Below are 19,504 nucleotides of genomic sequence, written 5' to 3' on the forward strand. Positions count from 1 at the left end.
CAATTTGGCCTCAACTGGCTTTCGTGATTTCCTTCTTCAGGCAGATACTCAAAACCAGCGAACCAAAAGTGGAGCGTCTGTCCTGCACCGAGGCCAGCACGTTAACACTTCCTGTGTCAGAGCCGGGTAGCTCAAGGGCAGTGTGAGAGCGCGGGGCACGAAATAACTCCCATTCTAGAATCCACTTCAAACGTGACATTTTGGAACGACTGCCAGTCAAGTTCATGTGGTTCTGCGCTTCTCGGAAGTGACAACTTCAGTAAGCAAACAGTGAGGAGGCCCCGAAAAGTGCTTGATAAAGTTTCCCCTACTTGATGGATGGCTGTCCCCACACTCTAATTCCAATTCTTCTTCCTAAAATGCCACAGGGATTACTGAAAAGCTGTCAGCCTCTCCTCCCGTGGGTCCAAAGTCCCCATGCTGACATACTTACTTCCCGAGAGTGTTTCCTCACGCACTTCAGACAGGTCACCATCCGGTCCATCCAGAGTCTTGGAAAATTCTGCACCGTCCCCTTCTTCCAAAGGCAAGCTGGGTTGTTCGGCAATGGGTGCCTCCCCTCTTGGGCGCTGCTTTGGCTCTGGGCTTCCATCCACCCCTTCTGGAGCACCTGGGTTCTTCTTGTCCCCGCCCCCGCCGGGCTCTGCTCTCGCATCTCTGGCCTGCACCTGGGGACTGCTGCCTGCCGAGTTCCCGGGGCAGTGGTACTGAGGTATGACGCCGACGAATTTCAGGCCCCGACCTGCAGCCTCCTGGATCTGCGAGGCAAACGAATGAAGGGAACCAAGTGAGTGGGATGCTCAACCAAACGGGGGACATGTGCAACACCCAAAACGCCCTGCTGCGGGCTTACAGGGTACTTCAGTTTGAACATGAAATATATCCAGCCGGTGCAGCCTCCGGGTCCTCAAGGCAGTACCCACCCACAGCCCAGCCTGACCTGGGGACAGGGCAGGAGCCTCATTCTCACTATGGAAAACAACACATTTGGCCATGAGGGGCTGGGATTACCTCTCTTTGAAACACTGCACTAGTCCTTGCTACTTATTTTTTTTCCTAAGAGGCTAGAAAAAGGTTATAAAAGGATGAGCTAGTACAAAGAGAGTTGAAAGAGGAAGTTCATTTGGCAAGAGTTTCTTTTTTCTTTTTTTCTTTTTTCTGATGAATCACCTACTTCCTGCCAATCAAGCTACTGTACAGCTCAGTCTTCTGCATGACCATATACTAAGTACCAGATGACATTTTATGACCCGAAGAGCTTCCTCTTTTAAACAATTGTTTTGGCAGCAAAGGGCAGAGGTGGGGAAAATCAGCACGGCGAGAAAGCTGATACGCACGTTCCCGCAACGGGGGACGTGTGACGGACACCTACTCGGTGGGACTCTCAGTCCCAGGCGACGCTGGAGGAGCCCCAAGACCACGTCTGGCCCACAGGCCTTGCTCAGCACACTCGTGATTCTGCAGGTCACCGTCCAGTCTAGGTAATGGGTACTTTCCATCTCACTTCCTCCGCCCGCAAAATGGGGGCATCATGGCCACACGGAGGACTGTGGCATTTTAACTCTCCTCTCCCTAAAAAAATTCCCCTAGCAACTGAATGTAGCAGTCATACATGGGGGGCGGGGGAAGAAAAAGGAAAGTAATAGCTTAATACAATCAAGCAAAAGCCAGGCAAAACTAGATGAACTTTCGGGCACTTTCTGGGCAAGGATGCTCAAATAAATCAGGAGGTAGAGACCTCAGAGCCGTGTTAAGTCTTCTTAGTCACCAGCCCCTAAGTGCATGACCTTGGACAATCTTGAGTCTCCGCAGTGATCATCTCCTGTCATCTGAGAATTAGTGAGAAATACCAGCATGGAGCCACTCTCTCGAAAGGAGAAGTAAGCCTTGGCAGCCCTCCTTGGAGGAACCACCCAAACTTTCAGCAGAAGGCCGTTTTAGTTCAACACCGTGTGTTCTAGAAGACTATCGGGGCAGCTGCCCATGCACCGTCCAGGCTTCCTATAAAGTCTAGCCTGTGCTGGACCCGGCAATAGCGATAACAGTAACGTAGTCATTACCACTGACAGCAGTGCCTAGCGCTGCTTTAGGCACTTCACATAAATTGTTTTAATTCTTCAGCGACTACGCATGGCATCATTGTATCTCCATTTCAGGTGAGGACACTGAGAGACATGAAATCACGAAGCAAGCAGGGAGTAGCCAGTGTTCAAAGCCAGGTCTCGCTCAGACCCGAGCTCATTCTCTTATCCACAAGATTCTAAGTGGATACATCAAGACATTAAGTACATACATGTTTTTGGACATGTATGTGTTCACACACATGCTCATGGTTAGCTCAATTCACTCCTCAAAACTTAAAAAAAACCTTAAAATCATCCTTCCATTCTGAAAACTCATTTTTCACTCATTAATCTATGATATCCACCTACTTTATAAATTATTTTGGAAAGCTTATAAAACTTGTGTTACACAGGTAACTAAAGAGTGGGGAGATAATTATACCAAAGAACCTGAGGCTAAGGGAAGCGACTGTATACAAATAATAGCCCTGAGCTTCCTGGTAACACAGGCAAAAAGGGAAAGGCAATGGATTTTACAGTCCTCAAATGAAATGAGGGAACACACCCAGTCAATAAAAAACAAGCATAACTTGCTAGTAAGGAACAGAGAAACGTATTGAATGACTCTTGTAGAGATACACAGCAAAGGTGTCTTCTTTAGTTTCAAAGAAAATGAGGAGACATTTTTTCTTATGCCACCTTATATATTCTTAACCCTTGATAGCATTATGCTAAAGCACACATCTTTGAAAGTCCTTCTACATGAAGCTAAAGTGAAATAATCCAGGTAGTTGACAGATTTTAAATTTATTGGTTTGTGAGAGAGAGTTTTTGTGTTCCACATATTTATGTATTCATTGGTTGCTTCTTCTGTGTGCCCTAGCCAGGGATCAAACGTGCAACCTTGGCGTATCAGGACAATGCTCCAACCAACTAAGCTACCTGGCCAGAGCCAAGGCAGCATTCTGAAATGTGTCAGAGCCTGGGAACTGGGCCAGTTCAGCACTAACTTCCCAAGTTCCCTCTGCGGTGGAGTGAGCTGCCTTTTCTCTAGTCTCAACTGTTTGTGAAATCATGCTGCCAGCCAGCCTACTCTTCTTCAGAAGGGTTTGAGAAGATTGGCTTTTCATTTACTTTTAAACACATTATGCAAATTCGCAATGCATCAAACCTGGAGCAAAAGTAAACTACAATGGAACTTCCACAAATTTCTAAATTTGAAAAAATATTATTAACAATTTCCAGATATAACTATTTCCACCCAAACTGCAGACCTGTGTCTCAGCTCTCAAGCCCCGCTAGACTCCCGTTTGGCTTCCTCCCTAATAAACCGCAGGTCTGAGCCTCTCCATTTCTGCTGGCTTGAGGAACAGGTGCATAGCCCCTGCTACCAGTGGCTCCCCACAGAGAAAACAGCTATGACCACTGAAACATTTAAGAAACTGGTCCCGCTGAGGGCTCAACTAGAGGCCTGTCTCAACTTGAGTCACGGGGTTTGAAGGCGGAAAGGCCTGGCTTGGAACCTGAAACATGACTCACTGGCTTGGGGAACCAGAGTACGTTACATAGCTCTCTGGGCCTCAGTTTTCTCATGTATAGAATGGGGGCAAGCATGCTTTCCTTGTAGTCACTCTGAAGATTATAGACATTATGTATGGCAAGAGTGCCGAAGGACACAGCACACAGAAGGTTTTCGTGGCCAGCATTATTACTCTCCCGGTTCCTGACCAGTCCCAGGCTTCCGTGGCGCTGCAGAGACACCCGAAAGTCATGCAGAGTGAGGAGGACACTCTGGAAACGGGGCACTTCTCCCACCATCTTCTTCCTCCCCGGGGTCTGAAGAATCAGAGAGGCTTTGACATAAATCAAACACGCGCCCTTCTCCCATATTCCTTTGCCCTACTGTGCTGTGAACTTGTCCTCTGTGCCCGGGGTTCTCAAAGTGTGATCCCATACCAGCAGCATCAGCATCCCCCTGGAACTTGTTAGAAATGCAAGTTCTCAGGCCCCACTGAATCAGAAAGTCTGGGGTGGGGGCCTGGAGACTCATGTTTTAGCAAGTCCTCCAGGTGACTCCAGCACACTCTGAAGTTTGAGAATTACTGCTCTGGAACAGCAACTTTCAACTGGTGTGCCACGAGAATTTTTAAAACATGCAGTACCTGACTATTTAGTCTTTACCCTTAGACTGTCAGATAAAAAAATGACAACAGCCGATACAACCAACAACAGCCACCCAGTGTGAATGCCCTGTCTCGAAAAATATATATAGTCAGATAATCGACTTGCATCGTATTGGTCACATTACATAATAAGTTTGTGTCTGATTGGTTAATTCTTGGTACCAGAAATCCTTATATACAAGTACAGGCCCCTGATTTTTTAAAAAGCCACTTTGGAGCAAAAAAAGGGGTAAGTAATTACATTATTTTTGGTAAATCAATCAAAATTATACCTATTTTTGTCAGATCAGCAAGAAACACATTTGCGCGTGCGCTGCAGAACCTGAGTTTCTGAGTGCCACGAGATGAAAAAGCCTGGAAGTCGCTGCTCCAGAACGCACACCCTGTGGGGGCACAGTTTCTGCGCGCTGCTGCGTCCCCGTCCCCGGGGCAGAACGACGTCCGGCATATACAGTACGTGCTCAAGATGTGCTTGTTGAATGAACAAGCGAACACATTAAACAATGAGCGAATGTGTATGTCTCCTCTCCCAGAACGAGCTCCTTGAAGGCAGGATTGGAGCCTGATTGACTTTTCAGCTCCAGAATTCAACAAACATTTACTAAGTCCCTACACTGGCCCAGACCGACCCTGCTGGTTATACACAACAGCGCCTGGTTCTCAAGAAGATGCAGCCAAGTGTTGTAAGGAGGCTTTAAGAATAATTACATGAAGATGGCACAATGATGCTTATATTCTAATGTATAATTTCATCTAAAATGAAGATCCTAAACTTCATAGACACAGAATTATGACGGCTGTGTAACCTTTCTATTTGTGTCTAAGTTTTCAAAATTTATCTAATGAGCATGCACATGACCTTTAAAATTGAAAGAAAAGTAAATATTCCAAAATCTCTCATAGGATGTGACAGACTTCTCATACCGAGTGATAAGATAAATGCAGTAATAGATATAAAAGTACAGAAATGGCAGCGATGGAAGTGATGATGTCTGACTGACAGGGAGACTGAGAAAACTTTTTCACAAAAGGTCGAGGCTGTAACACATGAAATGGTGTAGTACAATGGGGACAGGTGGGGAGTGTGGCAGAACCGGAGTGTTTATGCCTCACCTTAACCGTTAAAATTCAATTTTCCCCCCAAACATTGTGCTAGACAAAATCTTTTGGGGGACCAAATCCACAGGAGGCTTTGAAGGATGAATAGGAGTTCACCAGACAGGTGAAAGAAAGGGAGAAGGGCAATGTAGACAGAAGGAAGGATTGTGATGGGCAAAGGCTTGATGGTGGACAACATCCTGATGTACTCAAAAAACTTCTCAAAATATTTCTGGAACATGACATGAGAAGCCAGCAATGCCCCAACATGAGGTCGGACCGGAAACCACAAGGGCCATAACACGAATGCCAACAAAGCCTCTCCCTTTACCCTACAGGCCGGTGTGGCCCCAACCTTCCCACTAAGGTAACTCCAAGAGCAGAGGAAAGTGGGGGTACGAGGGCAAATTACAAGATTTCTTTGCTCATCGTCTTTTATCTTAAACATGAATGACAATGTTGTGTCCTGCACTCTAGCACTGAACAGCGTCAAAACTTCTTAAAATATGCCAAAGTTAAATGCCCCTCACCCCACCCCAAGCCTTCCAGGGAAGTTCACGTCTTGGGAATATGAAACATCTTTCTGCATAAATCTTGGTCTGCAGCTCTGCTTACTTTTCTTGGGTGGATTCCTAGAAATGGAATTCATGGGTCAAGGGGTATTAACTTTACAAGGGCTTGATATAAGCTGCCAGACTGTTTACCAGAAATGGTGAGCTGTCCTTTTTCACCAGAAGAACTACATTTAGATTCTATAAATATCAATATTTGTGTGAACTGTGGGGGCCTTGCCACTTCTGGTTTTCTGCCTTACTGGAGTGTAGGCACTTTCTTTTCTCTTTTTCAAACAGTCATTTGACTGTCTTTGTCAAACGGAGCCCTGTGTATCCCATTCAATCACTGGTTCCTCGTTCATTCACAGCCTTTACTGAGCGAGTCTCAAGTGCATGGTCATGGCGAGGATCAGGTGGTGTTTGGCAGGGTTCATCCTCTGCCCATGGTGACCTCCCGTACTCTCCAGGTTTAGCCACTAGGCATATGTTGACTATCCCCCAATCTGAACTCCACAGCCCTGATTTTCCTCTGGGGCTCAGACACACAAGACTAGTGACCACAGCTAATGGGGTCCACCAGCGATCTCGTCTCTCAAACTGGCATCTTCCTTAGCCCTTCCCCTTCTCTGATCCCATGTATCCACTCACCACATCCTGCCAGATTTATCCCCCCCACCATGTGTCTGGAACCCCTGCCCCATTCTCCATACAGCTGAGATCACTTTACTCCAGGTGCTCCACGCCTGCTGTTGGTCGCCACCGTTCCTTCCAGCTACACCAGGTCTTCATGAGCATCGAGTCAAATCCACGTGGAAGATCAAATCGTGAACACCCAGGTCATCTTGGTTACAAAATTCCCCACAAAATTTCTCTAACTGTGATTAGTTAAAATAGCCACTGTTAACACTGCACAACTCTTCTATTGAGAACTTTAATATGCATGATCTTAGGTCTCAAAATAATACCTTATAGAAGAGGAAACTAGGCAAACATCACGGGGGGGGGTATCACAGGGAAAGCCTGGAAATGACTCTGAGTACCCTACATCCAGCCTGAAGCTCCTTCGGTAACACCACTCTTTCTACTTTCTATAATCCAACCTGTGCCCAGAGGCCCAGCTGGACACCGGTTTAAACTGAGATACACCCTCACCCACCTTCTTCTCGTTTCTGCTGCATTTAGTAACCGCCCCACCACAGACTAACGGAAGTAACAATTGTTGGTTTAGGCACCAAATATTAAATAAGGCCATATTTGATGGGTCCAAGCCTCCATTCAATGGCTCTATAATGAGTAAGAACAAATTTGATGGTAACAATATTTTCCCAACCTAAATTCAGGAATCTCATAATGTGAAAAAGATTTTTTTTAAAAAAGTTTATTTCTATAAAATGTCTCATGCATTGTTAAAAAATATCATCTTTGGATTATATTTAAAGAATTGTTTTTATTCAAAATAACAGCAGTGGGATAGTCCCGGAAAATCTAGAACATGTCTGTTACTCTACTTTCAAAGTGAATACCATGCTGCTAATGATAAGTGCAAATACATACTAGACCGGTCCACGTATTCATGTGTTAGAGCACATCACTCAGGGTGAAACCAGTTACGGAGAAACGGGACATGGGCTGGGTTTCGCAGAAATGAAAGCTACACGTAACTCGGGAAAAGGAGCAGAGAAGACCCCTGCTGATGGGCCCATGGGAACTGGGATGTCATATTAGATGGTACAGGTGAAGGGTCACAGACACTGGAACACCACTTTGTCTGAATCTAAGGAGAAGGTGTCGTGGGTCATTTTGTGTGTCAACTTGGCTAAATTATGGTGACTACTTGTTTGTTCCGCTCTAGTCTAGGTGTTGCTGGAAAGATACTTTTCAGCTGTGATTAACATCTACTCTCCACTTACTTGAAGTAAAGCAGATGACCCTCTACACTGGGGGTGACCTCACTCAATCAACTAAAGGGCTTAAGAGCAAAGCCTGAGGCTCCCCAAAGAAAAAGGAATCCTGCCTCCACACAGCAGCACAAGACCGCTGCCTGAGTTTCCACCCTTCAGGCTCAGCACTGCAACATCGCTTTTATCTGCATCTCTAGCCTGCAAGATGGCCCTGCAGATTTTGGACTTGCCAGCTAGCACAACTCCATGAGCCAGTTCCTTAAAGTACACAAATTTCACTGTCTCTCTCTCTCTCCCTCTCTCTCTCCCTCTCTCTCTCCCTCTCTCTCCCCCCCACTCTCTCTCAAGATATATGGGAGAGAGAGAGAGACAGACAGACAGACAGATGCAGTCATCCCTCTGCATCTGTGGGGAACTGATTTCAGGACCCTTGTGGATAACGAAATCCCACAGATGCTCAACTCCCTTATATAAAGTGATATAACATTTGCATGTAACCTCTGCACAACCCCCTGGATACTTTAAATCATCTCTAGATTACTTATAATACCTAATACAATGTAAATGCTGTGTAAACAGTTGGTATACTGTATTGTTTAGGGAATAACGACCCCCAAAGTCTGCACATGGTCAGCAGAGATGCAACCATTGTAGGCCTCACTACACACTACACGTCAGCGACAACATAACATTTTTTCCCCGAATATTTTCAGTCCGTGGTTGGTTGAGTCTGCAGATGTGGTACTGGTAGATATGAAGGGCTAACTATAATCCTATCAGTTCTGTTTCTCTGGAGAACTCTGACTGTCCAGGAGGAAAGCAGGGCAAGGGAGTGAGGGGAATAAGATAGCACTGGGCATGCTGCTAGAGGTCCCTAACTGTAAACCTGACTTGGTGTGGAATGAAGAGATGGCTGAGCGTTCTCATAAGGCAGTGGGAGAGCGTGGGGCCCAAACAGCAACCAAACCCGTAGGACTTAATCTCGTATTGATTCAAGGTGTCGGAGGAGAGGCTGAAGTGCAGCAAGAAGGCTGGCAATCCCCTTTCCCCACTCAAGGCAGAGGGTGGAGGTGGGGGAGGGACGGGGGTTCAGCTGGGGTGGGGTGGAGGGATGGGGAGAAAAGGCATACAACTGTAACTGAATAACAACAAAAATTAAAAAAAAAAAAGAAGAAGAAGAAGAAGAAGAAGGCTGGCAATCATCACGGTTGCCCAGGTAAAGGAAATTTCCCCACCACCTTTTGGGGTTGGGGAAGTTTAATCTTTAATTGGTAGACCACTTCATACCTATGAGGTTTTGGCAGCTTCTAACTTTATGATAAATTTCATGGAATCCTTATCACTAATGAGCTAATTAATGCTGGGACTCAGAAACTTACTCTCTAAAGCTACAGAGCTGTGTGGTCCGTTTTGGTAGTCATTAGCCAAGCGTGGCTGCTTGAATTCAAATAAAATTTAAAAATGAATTCCTCATGCTAGCCACATTTCAGGTGTTCAGCTTGTGGCTAGTGGCTACAGTACTGGACAGTACAGACATGGAACATTTCACTCATCACAAAAAGTTCTATTAGAGACGTAGCTATAAAGCATAACAAAACATAAAATACTGAGTGATAGGAAGAGTTTTTAACAATGATTTCAGAGGCGTATACTATAAGGTAAAGACCAAACCTCACACACAGTTCCCAAATATACCCTAGATGAGACCACTGCCCCCTCTGACCCTCCCTCACAACTCTTAGGCCACCGTTCTGTGACTGTTGACATTTCAAAGTGTTTGGGGACCCATGACATATATACAGAGAACCTACAAATAGAGGCATGTACTGTATGTCAAGAACAGGCACAAAAATGCTGCTCTGGTTACACAGTTATACATGAGTCTTTACGGAGAATATTTTATCATATGCACACAACCCTTCCCATCCTTTGTCACCTAAACCTTTGTACAGCTTTCCGAAAGAGGAAAGTTCAAAAATAACATGGGTTTTAGCTCAGCTCTGAAGCTGCCTTGAGTTCTGATGTGTTAACACTTAGCTGCAGGAATTGAAAGCTTTACCAAGCACTGCTGGGTATTTAGCTCCATCTGGGGCCACAAGGAAAGAGCATGTAGACCATCTGCTGCTGTGGTTTTCTCTCCTAAAGACTGAGAGGTCTTCGAATGAGCCCTGGACGAGGAGTCTGAGACCTGCGGCTTTGGAACCAGTTCTGCCACTCACTAGCTATGTCACTAGTCAGTAATTGATTTACCTGAGCCTCAGCTTCCTCATCGATAAAATGGGGACAGAACACCAATTCATTCATTCCACAACTACTTACTCAATACCTACTAAGGGAAATCAATAGTGAGCCACGCAGGCACTGTCCCTGACTCTCGGATTGAATATGTGTCGGTCCAACTTAAGGGTATCTCAGACACTCTGAAGAGTTAATATGGCCCATCCTTATCAAACTGTCCATGTTCATTCAGTTTGAGGAACCACTGCGTGGCAGGGCGGGGGTTGGGGAAGAGGTACTCCTTTATTCTTCCCTGCTATTAAGGGTGATTTGGAGTTCAGGAAATGCTGAAAGAACTGAGAAACCTGTAAACTCCCTTAAAACAAAAGGGAGAGGAGGGGCCCATTTCTCTGGTGGGAGTAGACAGTGAACCCATCCTTCGGTGGCTCTGTTCAGGGCAGGCATTTCTAACGAAAGAAGTCTTATCTGCCCTCAAAATCTGTGTTAATTGACTCAGCTATTTCACTTAGATTGTGCCTGTAATTTCACAATTCAGTAAAAAGGTGATGTGTAGGAGTTACAGATAAGCCTGACTGAGAAGGGGTGCCGTTGAACTCCTCCTGCCCAAAGATCTTCAACTAGCTCTTAGTGCCCCCTGAAAACCAACCCACCAGAATACTCCAACTTGTGTCAAAAGTCTAAATAAAAAATGCAAACAAGGCGAACAAGGAAGGAAAGGCCTATTGTCTGTGAGGAATAACTCAATGGTACCCGAGAGCAACCAGGTGGCCTGCAGGGTTGGGCCACCTGCAGCCAGAGCTGCACCTCAGGAAGACCTGGAACCAGCAGGTGCAGCACTGTCAGAAAAGTACTTCCAAATTCTGTCCCCACTTTTCTTTATTTGTTAGCATCGTTCTTGTCATCTAGAAACAATTTTCTCCATGTGGCAGAAAATATGGTCATTGCCAACTTCTGAATATTTTTTGCTTACAGCTTAGTTACTGAAGATAAAATGGCCTAAACTGCCTGGTTACCCACAGCAAAAAATCCCAGGGAAGGCCTCTGAATTGCCCAACTGAGGTCAGGTGTTCACTTCTTGGCCAATCAGCTCTAGTCAAGTATAGGAGACCATTCTGCATGGCGTGGGCCCAGCTCCCACTTGGAGAGGCCAGTGGAAAGTGAGGTCCAGCACGCTGGACCCACACCGACAGATAGGCTCTCCCATGGGGAATCAGGCCTGCATTGTACCTAGGCTACTTTGAGACTTGCTTTTTGCTAAAACTCCCTCACCCTGAATTGAGGCAGCAAATGTTTACTGCATATCTTTAAAGTAACTTCCTAAAATCCATGCTAAACCTTCCAAAGATGAGTGTAACCAGTTCAACCACTTTTCCCTTTGCATTTGCAAATATCCTTCCTCTTTTATATAATTAGCAACATCCTCTCCTTTGTTTTCTATAAAATGTAACCACCTAAAGTGAACCTGTGTGCATGGTAAATGAGGACCATCCTCAATGTAATGTGCCCAGAAAAGCAATAAAAGCCTGTCAAGGCAAGGGTCAGGGTGCTCTCCCTTTTCCTCCACAGGACTTGGTAGTCCATATGAATTTGTCTCGTCTCAGCCACAATGCCACGGACACTGCAGGCCGGTGACTGCATCAGCCAAGGGCCAGGGTGGCTCCCGTGAAAATTATACAGCTGCACTGTGGGAACAAAGCAGCCCTCCAAAGAGGAGTTTCAGGATCAAACAGATATTTAAATATCTACCATGTAGATATATTGTCTTGTGAAATAAAATCTGAAACTTTTTCAGGACCCACGTGTACTAAAACGAAGAGAACATAAGCCAAGCATCATATAAGGCAACTAATATTTAAGCCAAATAAAACTAAGCAAATAAATCTGTATCACCACAATGTTGATATACAGGGGTGGAAGAAAGTAGGTTTTCAGATGTGAGAATGCAAAACACAGTTTATTCTTGTATTATTATTTATTAATTATTGTATTATTTTCCATATAAACAGCTGGAAACCTACTTTTGCCTCCCCCCGTATATTTGGGTCCAAGTGGTTCCTGCCTCAGTGCTCCAGGTAATTTTGTCTGCGGACACACAGTGGTCCACTCACTACTTCAGACAGGGTGTCTGTGCTTATGTCCGTCAGGTCTGCTCAAAATATTCCCCCCTAACTTTATCGAGATATAACTGAAGATAGTTTTTAAAGACTGTTATATCTAGAGGCCCTGGCCAGGTAGCTCAGTCGATTGGAGAGTCATCCCAATACGCCAGGGTTGTGGGTTCTATTCCTGGTCAGAGAAGAATTAACCAATGAATGCAATAGATGGATGGGTTTTTTTTTTTTTCTCCTGTCTGTCTCTCAAATCAATACATTGGAAAAGACTATTTCTGGAGTCAATGTCCAACCCCCACCTGTTGCCCTCCACAGAGCCGTCTGACTCAGCAGATGTGTACCCAGATCAGGAGGGGCGCAATGGAAAGAGAGCACGCTGCAGCAGACGAGTGCCACCTCTGGCAGATTTTCACTGGCCCTTCAAATCCCTAGACTCTCTCAACAGAAGCCCACCGGGAGAATTCAGCAGGTATGTGGTGGCCTGTGCTCAGATCAGGACCCTCGGGGCAAAAGCCCAGACCTCAGCCTAGGGGAGCTGCCGCCACCCAGGTAGGAACACTAAGGGGAAAAGCCTCCCAGGAGACTCTGCCATCGCCCACAAGCCTGCAGGAACCCAGGCTTGCACTAGTGCCAGTGCACACCCACGGAGGAAATGGATGAATGAAATCTCAAGACAGTGCGTCAGCAAAGCATTTACGGAGACTCTCGTCACAGCCTGGTGGGAGAGGCACAGACCGTGTGCCGGACCTCACAGCGTGTTGTTCTGTGGCTGCCTGGGTCCACGGGGGGTGAAATAACCCTGCCCACAGGTGACATCTGTGTATCCAGAAATGATGCGAAGGAAGGATTCCCACAAGGCGAGCAAAGGCAAAGAGGTAAGAAAGTGTCATAATTAAGTAAAGAGAAAATTTCAATGTGCCTGCAACTAAAATCCAGTCACAACAGCTTAAATTTACTGAGAGTTCACCCTGTGCCAAACACCATTTTAAGGGCTTTACGGGGATTAACTCATTTAACTTTTACAATAGCAATATAAGTAGGTATTCTTTTTTATCCCTCTGTTACAGATTAGAACTCTGAGGCCCAGAAAGGTTGCAACATGTGCCCAAGTTCACACAGTGAGCAGTAAATGGCAGGCAGGCGTCAAACCCAGCAGTCTGGTTCTCGAGTCTGTATTTCTAGCTATTCCACTGCTCAACGTATTACAGTCATCATAGTATGTCCTATGCTCTGTGCTCTTCTGTGCAATACCAGGGCCAGATCTTCAAGAACGTTGAATCTTTAAAATCTGGACACTCTATTCTATAGGCAATGCGATGCCATCACGGTTTCCGAGCAGCAGTGACATACTCGGGCCTATCCCGAGGGAAATGAATCTGTCCACAGGATGCGGTATGAATCAGGTGAGAGGTGGTGGTGGTGACAGAAGCGAGCAGACCGGAGGGAAGGACAGTGGCTGGAGGCCTGGGAGTCACTGCAGAGCTCGTGGGAGAGGTCACCACAGGCCCCGCCTTGCCATGAGAAAGGATGTGAGAGGGAGATGGGAGACCGAAAGCAGTGATGGCAAGCGATCTGTTGACTAAAAGGGGGTATGCAACAGGGTTCTGCTGTGCTCAGCTACTGGTGACCGACCGTCCAAACAAGGACACTTTTGAAAGCAAAAAGTGAAACTGTTACTAATTAATTAGGCTGTGAGGGCAGGCCTGAGCCAGAACTGTCCAAGCAAATGGAGACCTAGGGTCCCCCCAGGTAAACATGACCAGCAGTGAAAGCCGCTTTAAAAAATAGGCAGATGACCATTCTCTCTCATCCTTCTCCAGTATGTGATCCACTTCTTCCATCACTCTCCTGCTATTACATCCTGCGCTCTCTCTGCCCGGCCCCTCCCACAAATGTCAACTCCATCCCATCCACTCAGGGTCACAAGGAAGGCTCAAGGTCTTCTATCAGTGGACACCTTACTGACCCGCAATCCTGCCATCCACCCCTAGGCAGCTACCTTGTCCTCCCACGTGGGGGGTCCTACTCCACACCTAGTTCGTACCCCTCCACCTTGATAGCCTTTGTTTTCTTTACCATTCAATTTTGTTCCCATCTGGGGACTTCAGCACTTTGTAGCAACCTGTTTGGGATGCTGTTCCACTAAGTGTCCCCACAACTGTTTTCTCCTTGTTACCAGGGTCCCATTTAAGGCCTTCCCTGAAATTCTAGTCTAAAAACGGTCACCTGGTCACGCTTCAGCATCTCTTTGTTTAATTTTCATCATATCACTTATTTCCACATTTTTTAAAACTCACTTGTTACTTATCTTTCCCAGTTGAACAAGATCCCTGTGAAGCCAGGAATACTGTCCACTTTCTTCCCTGCTACATCCCAGCCTCTGAAACAGTTTCTGGTACCTAGTAAGTACTCAATAAATGTTTAATAAAGGAATGAATAGGTAGGAGATTAAATCTGCAGAAGCTGAGGTTACTTCTCAGTGGAAACTTCTATGACTCTATAATTTCAGGAAATAATCCATCTGGGGCCAGTCATGTTTTGCAAATAAATACACTCATCTGAGATTTTGAAAGCCTGCACATCATTTGCTACTTGCATCGTTTTAACAGAGAAGAAAACCGAGGCCCAGAGAAACTAAGGGGTTGCGGGTCCAGGAACGCATCTCAAGAAAGCAACACTGTTAAAATAAAGTTCCTGGCAGCCCCTGGGTTTCCAGTCCATCTCCTAGCAAACCAGGTCAATCTTCCCCTCAGGAAAAAGGAAATAGGCAGCAACAATTTGTTAATATTAGTATTTCCTATCAAGGTGAAAAAACACCTGACAACTGGGCATTCCACTGGGCCTTCTTCCAAAAGGTACTACCTAAGATAAGACACTATATTTCCTTAAAAAAAAAAAAAAGAAAGAAAGGAAAGAAAGAAAGAAAAAGAAAAGCAGAGCAAAGGAAAAAAAAAAACCCACCCAGAATCCAGAATCCTGGAGCTGCTGAGGTTGACAACCCCAATTTTATACTTTGCTAATTCCAGTGACCCTGGAATTACAAGCTGGGAGCAAAGAACCCCAAGGGCTTATTAAGAGTCCTGGTGAATGTTCTGGAAAACCAGTTTTAGAGTCTTCATGGAACTCAAATCTCAGCACCACAGTTTAAATGACTGAAGCAAAAGAACACAAGTTTGAAGAACTTTTTAACCAGGAACAGATGTTTCCCTTCACACCACACTGCTTTAACATCCAGTATTCGTGACTTTTTTTTTCCCACCATCCCCTGATTTACATAGGCTTCCAAAACAATAATGAAAGGCACTTGAACAAAATGTCGAGATGGCGCAGTCGGACCCATGCTATCCTGGTTTCAACCCCTGGTTAAAAAACCCTTCCTATTCTCATGACTCCCGACCAAGCAAAACACAACGCGGTCCTAATGGCATCTGAAACCCCTGTGGTAAGCAGAGCAGTTCAACTCAGTACTTGGGATGGTTTTCATTACGATGTGCAAAGAATGAACGTTTTATTATTCTTTTATAAATACTCTGGAGGACCCGGGATGGTTTTTCTGGAAGATGAAAATGATTTGAAGAGAGTTTCAAGTCTCATGAAGATATGTGATCTCTCTGAGTAACAAAGAGGGGTTTTTTTGGGTGGTGGTGTTGGGCGGGGGGGCTTGCATTTACAACTGTTGAGAATTCACCTAAAGACTACTTTCAATGCCCAATAACCCTTGAATGCAATACTCGACTTCTCTTTCCACTTCTTGCCTTTGTTTTGTATGTATTCCGTATTAGCCCTGCCTGTTTCAAAGTCCTCTCCTAGCAGAAAGAACTGTGAGTGAACACAGCACGTTCTGAATCCATGTACGAGGCAGAATTGTATTTCCCAAAGATGGTCAGAGCAGTATTTTTCATCCACCCGTCTGCTAGAAGCTTGTCACTACGTCACCGAGAGTGGAGTCTATGCCTCTCTGTTTGACCCAGTGCGGGCCTCCACCAGTGAGTAAGGGTAAAAGGATGCTATGGGACTTCTGAGGCCTGGTCGTAAAAACGCCATGAACTTCCACCTTGTTCTCTTGAGATGCCTGTTCTTAGAACCCAGCCATCCTGTTAGGAGGAAGCCCAAGCAGTCCGTGGAGAGGCCCACAGGCAGCCACGTGACTGTGTCATCTTGACAGTGGGTCCCCCAGCCACTGACAAGCCACCCCCGCTGCTACCACGTGCAGCAGAGATCAGCTGTCTCTGCCAGGTCCTTCCCAAGTTTAAACCTGTGCGCAGAATGAATGAATGTTGTTGTAAACCACAGTGTTCTGGGCTGGTTTGTTCCACAGCAACAGTGATCCTTTTAAAATACAGTAATTCTCACTCATTCATACCTATGGGAAGATACCAGACAGCACTGATTCCTTAGAGTAAAACCCACCACCCCTTCTAGAGGGTGCAGTCAGCAGCACTCTCAAATACGCACAAATGTAAACGAGGACAACATGAGTACTTTCGAGGAGTGGGCCTTTAGGGACGTGCTTTAATAAAGAGGTAAGAGCAAGGTTTGTGAGGATGCATCCGAAACTGCTGCAAGCAGCAGGCACCCTCAGGTGAGGCCTGCCCCCGCAGGGTGCCCTGCATTATTCATTGGCTGAGCGGTCCTGTAGGCACACCAGTGTAGGCTCGGTTCTCGTTTGTGACAAGTTACAGATGTGCAGCACATGAATTAATGATGATGTTTGACTATTCAAGAGTGACACAGAATGATGCCCACATTCCTTGGCACCGTCAGGGTCAGAAAGGGTCACAGGGATCCTGGGCTTGAGGCTTAGGGAAAAAATTCCCTAAGGTGTTACTCCTTAGGCACCACAAAGAGAATCTTCCATCGCCCTCTGGGGAGTGGCTCAGAAGCCAGAGCAGCAACTGCCTCTCTCTTTCAAAATGGGAAGTCATCGAAATAAAGTTTCTATGCCAACTGAATAATGCAGAGTTCCATGGAAAACTAATGTTATGTCTACCAGGAATAGACTTACGCATGTTCTTTAGAAGTTTTGCTATCTTTTCAGGTGTTCTTCTTCTGACTTCTACTCCTTGCACCCTCTGCATCTCAACCTTTTTCTCTCTGAAGGAGTTTCTTTATAAAAAGCTTCTTGTAGACTGCCTTCTGCTTCGTAATGCCCCATCACTGCCGCCGAGCCCACACCCACTGAAAGAAAATGTGGTACAGGCACACAGTGGAATATTATTCAACCACTGCAGAGAAGGGAATCCCGCCATCTGCCACAGCATGGCTAGGCCTGGAGGGCACTAGCGAAAGGAAAAAAGTCCGCAGAGAAAGACAAGTGCTGTATGATATAACTTACAGGTGGAATCTAAAACAGTCAAACTCACAGAAAGAGAGACTAGATGGTGGTCCGCAGGGACTAGGAATCGGAGGAAACGGGGAGGTGTCGGTCAAGGGGCACAAATTCCCAGTTACAGGATGAGTATGTGCTGGGGTGTAACGTACCTCATGGCGACTGTAGTTAACAACAATGTATTCTGTATTATATAACTGAAATTTGCTAAGAGAGTACACGCTAATTCTCACCACACACACACACACAAAATGGTAACCACGGATATATTAACCAACCTGACTGCGGTAATCATTTCACAGCATATGGGTTTATCAAATCCTCACGTTGTACACCTTGAACTCACACAATGTAACATCCCCGCCACTCCCAGCAGTAACATCCCTTCCACCCCAAGCAGTAACGTCTTACTACCTACCCATCCTCCCCAGATACCTTTCGATACCTGGGCAGCTACTACTATAGGGCTCACAGAATGAAGACATAGATTGGGAAGTCACTAGTTACAGGAAAAACTCTGGTTTAATCTATTTTCTCATATCGCTTAGTCTGGGAGATTTCAGCACCACTTTACATAATGGTGATCTGTCTTATTTTTCAGTCTTTTAAAGCACTTGCAGTGGGAAGTGATTCGACAAATGAATCATTTTAAGTTTAGGTTTTCCTCACCACAGATTTTTTCCACTGGAGTCTCAGAAGGCAGCGTTTGCTTTTAACATTTAAAAAAGCTTGTAAAAAAAAAACAACAACAGCCCTTATCTTGAACCCCAATTACAATGATTACTTAAGGGGAAAGACGAAAGTGGTCATCCATCAGCCAGCACTGATTTACCAAATAAAGAGCACAGGGAATGTTAAGATGTGCCCAGAAAAATTCATGAAATGAAGACATACGGCAGTAAAATTCAGCATGTCACAATCATAAAATAAATAAAATAAGCCTCTGGATAATGAGGGAGAAATAACTGAAAAGCCAGCGTCGACCACAGAAACAGAGAATATGAGAGATTATCAGTGTGCAAAACCAGCCAATCCAGCAGGGTTTTGTGCCCTGCCTCAGTGACCCCCAAGTCCCGAGTCATTAATTAAGTAGCCGGTTTCTTTTACTGGAATCGGGAGAAAATTCTGGAATTGGGCTTTTAAAGTTCCAGACTACTCCTTGAGGGGCAAGTCAGTTTCAGTGACTGAGTACTTTGTGTCCAAGAGCCCCCCGCCACCCCCGCCCCCAGCCCCTCACCAGCTCCAGCACTGCTGACTGGTCCTCGTGGGATCCGCTCCGTGAGTGGGAATGCTCCCCGAGGCAGGAAAGGGGGAACCTTAACTGGGCTGGAACCCTGTCACCCTGGCTCTCTGTGCCCTCAGAAAAGACTGCCGATAATTTCGAGGAGAAAAAGTGAAACCTTCCAGTTTGCGGGGAAGATACAGCTGGCAGCCTAACTGCCTGCCAGGATAAACTCCACTTCTCGGAGGAGACACCCCACCCTCAACATGCCGCCAGGTTAATCCAAATTCCCACACTCATTATCTGTGCTGGATGCCAGGCAAGCTCTGCAGACGGGAGGGAGGTCTCGCTGAGCGGGGAGGTTCAGCACCTCTGAACCACACAGATGGGGAGGCTCAGCCTGTGCTGTGAACCCGCAAGCCCGTCAGCTGCCGCGTGTGTTCCCTGACAGTGCCTAATTAGCACACAGACATGTTCCGTCTCCTAAAAAAATACACACACATATAGATATACATATACATACCTACACACACACACACACACACGGTTCATACATGCCACTTGAGAAACTTCCCTGGTGATAACAGCAAATTCCACATTTGTAAGCGTGTCTGCTGGGAAGCATGAAGTGGAAAGGGGTGCATGTAACCCTCACACGTCACTTCCAGGGAGGGTTTACTCAACAAGGCTCAAGCACCCTCCAAACACTGCACAGTTTCTGCATGTGAGTCACAGGGAAAGCAGAGGTGTGAGTGCCTGTCCACCTTACCTTCATTGCTTCACCTCTGAAAGCACCTATTCCCAC

General features: G+C 45.9%; 1 protein-coding gene across 1 annotated transcript in view; it reads right to left on the reverse strand.

Annotated features, from left to right (window-relative positions):
- RFTN1 (raftlin, lipid raft linker 1) overlaps window positions 1-19,504 on the reverse strand; it is a 187,548-nt gene that overhangs the window by 57,457 nt on the left and 110,587 nt on the right. The window contains exon 5 of the mRNA XM_024566000.3: window positions 434-758. Within this exon, the coding sequence (XP_024421768.2) occupies window positions 434-758 (325 nt within the window). The remainder of the gene's footprint in view (window positions 1-433; window positions 759-19,504) is intronic.

Source organism: Desmodus rotundus, chromosome 8 (assembly GCF_022682495.2).
Source record: "Desmodus rotundus isolate HL8 chromosome 8, HLdesRot8A.1, whole genome shotgun sequence".
In the NCBI taxonomy this organism is placed as follows: domain Eukaryota; kingdom Metazoa; phylum Chordata; class Mammalia; order Chiroptera; family Phyllostomidae; genus Desmodus; species Desmodus rotundus.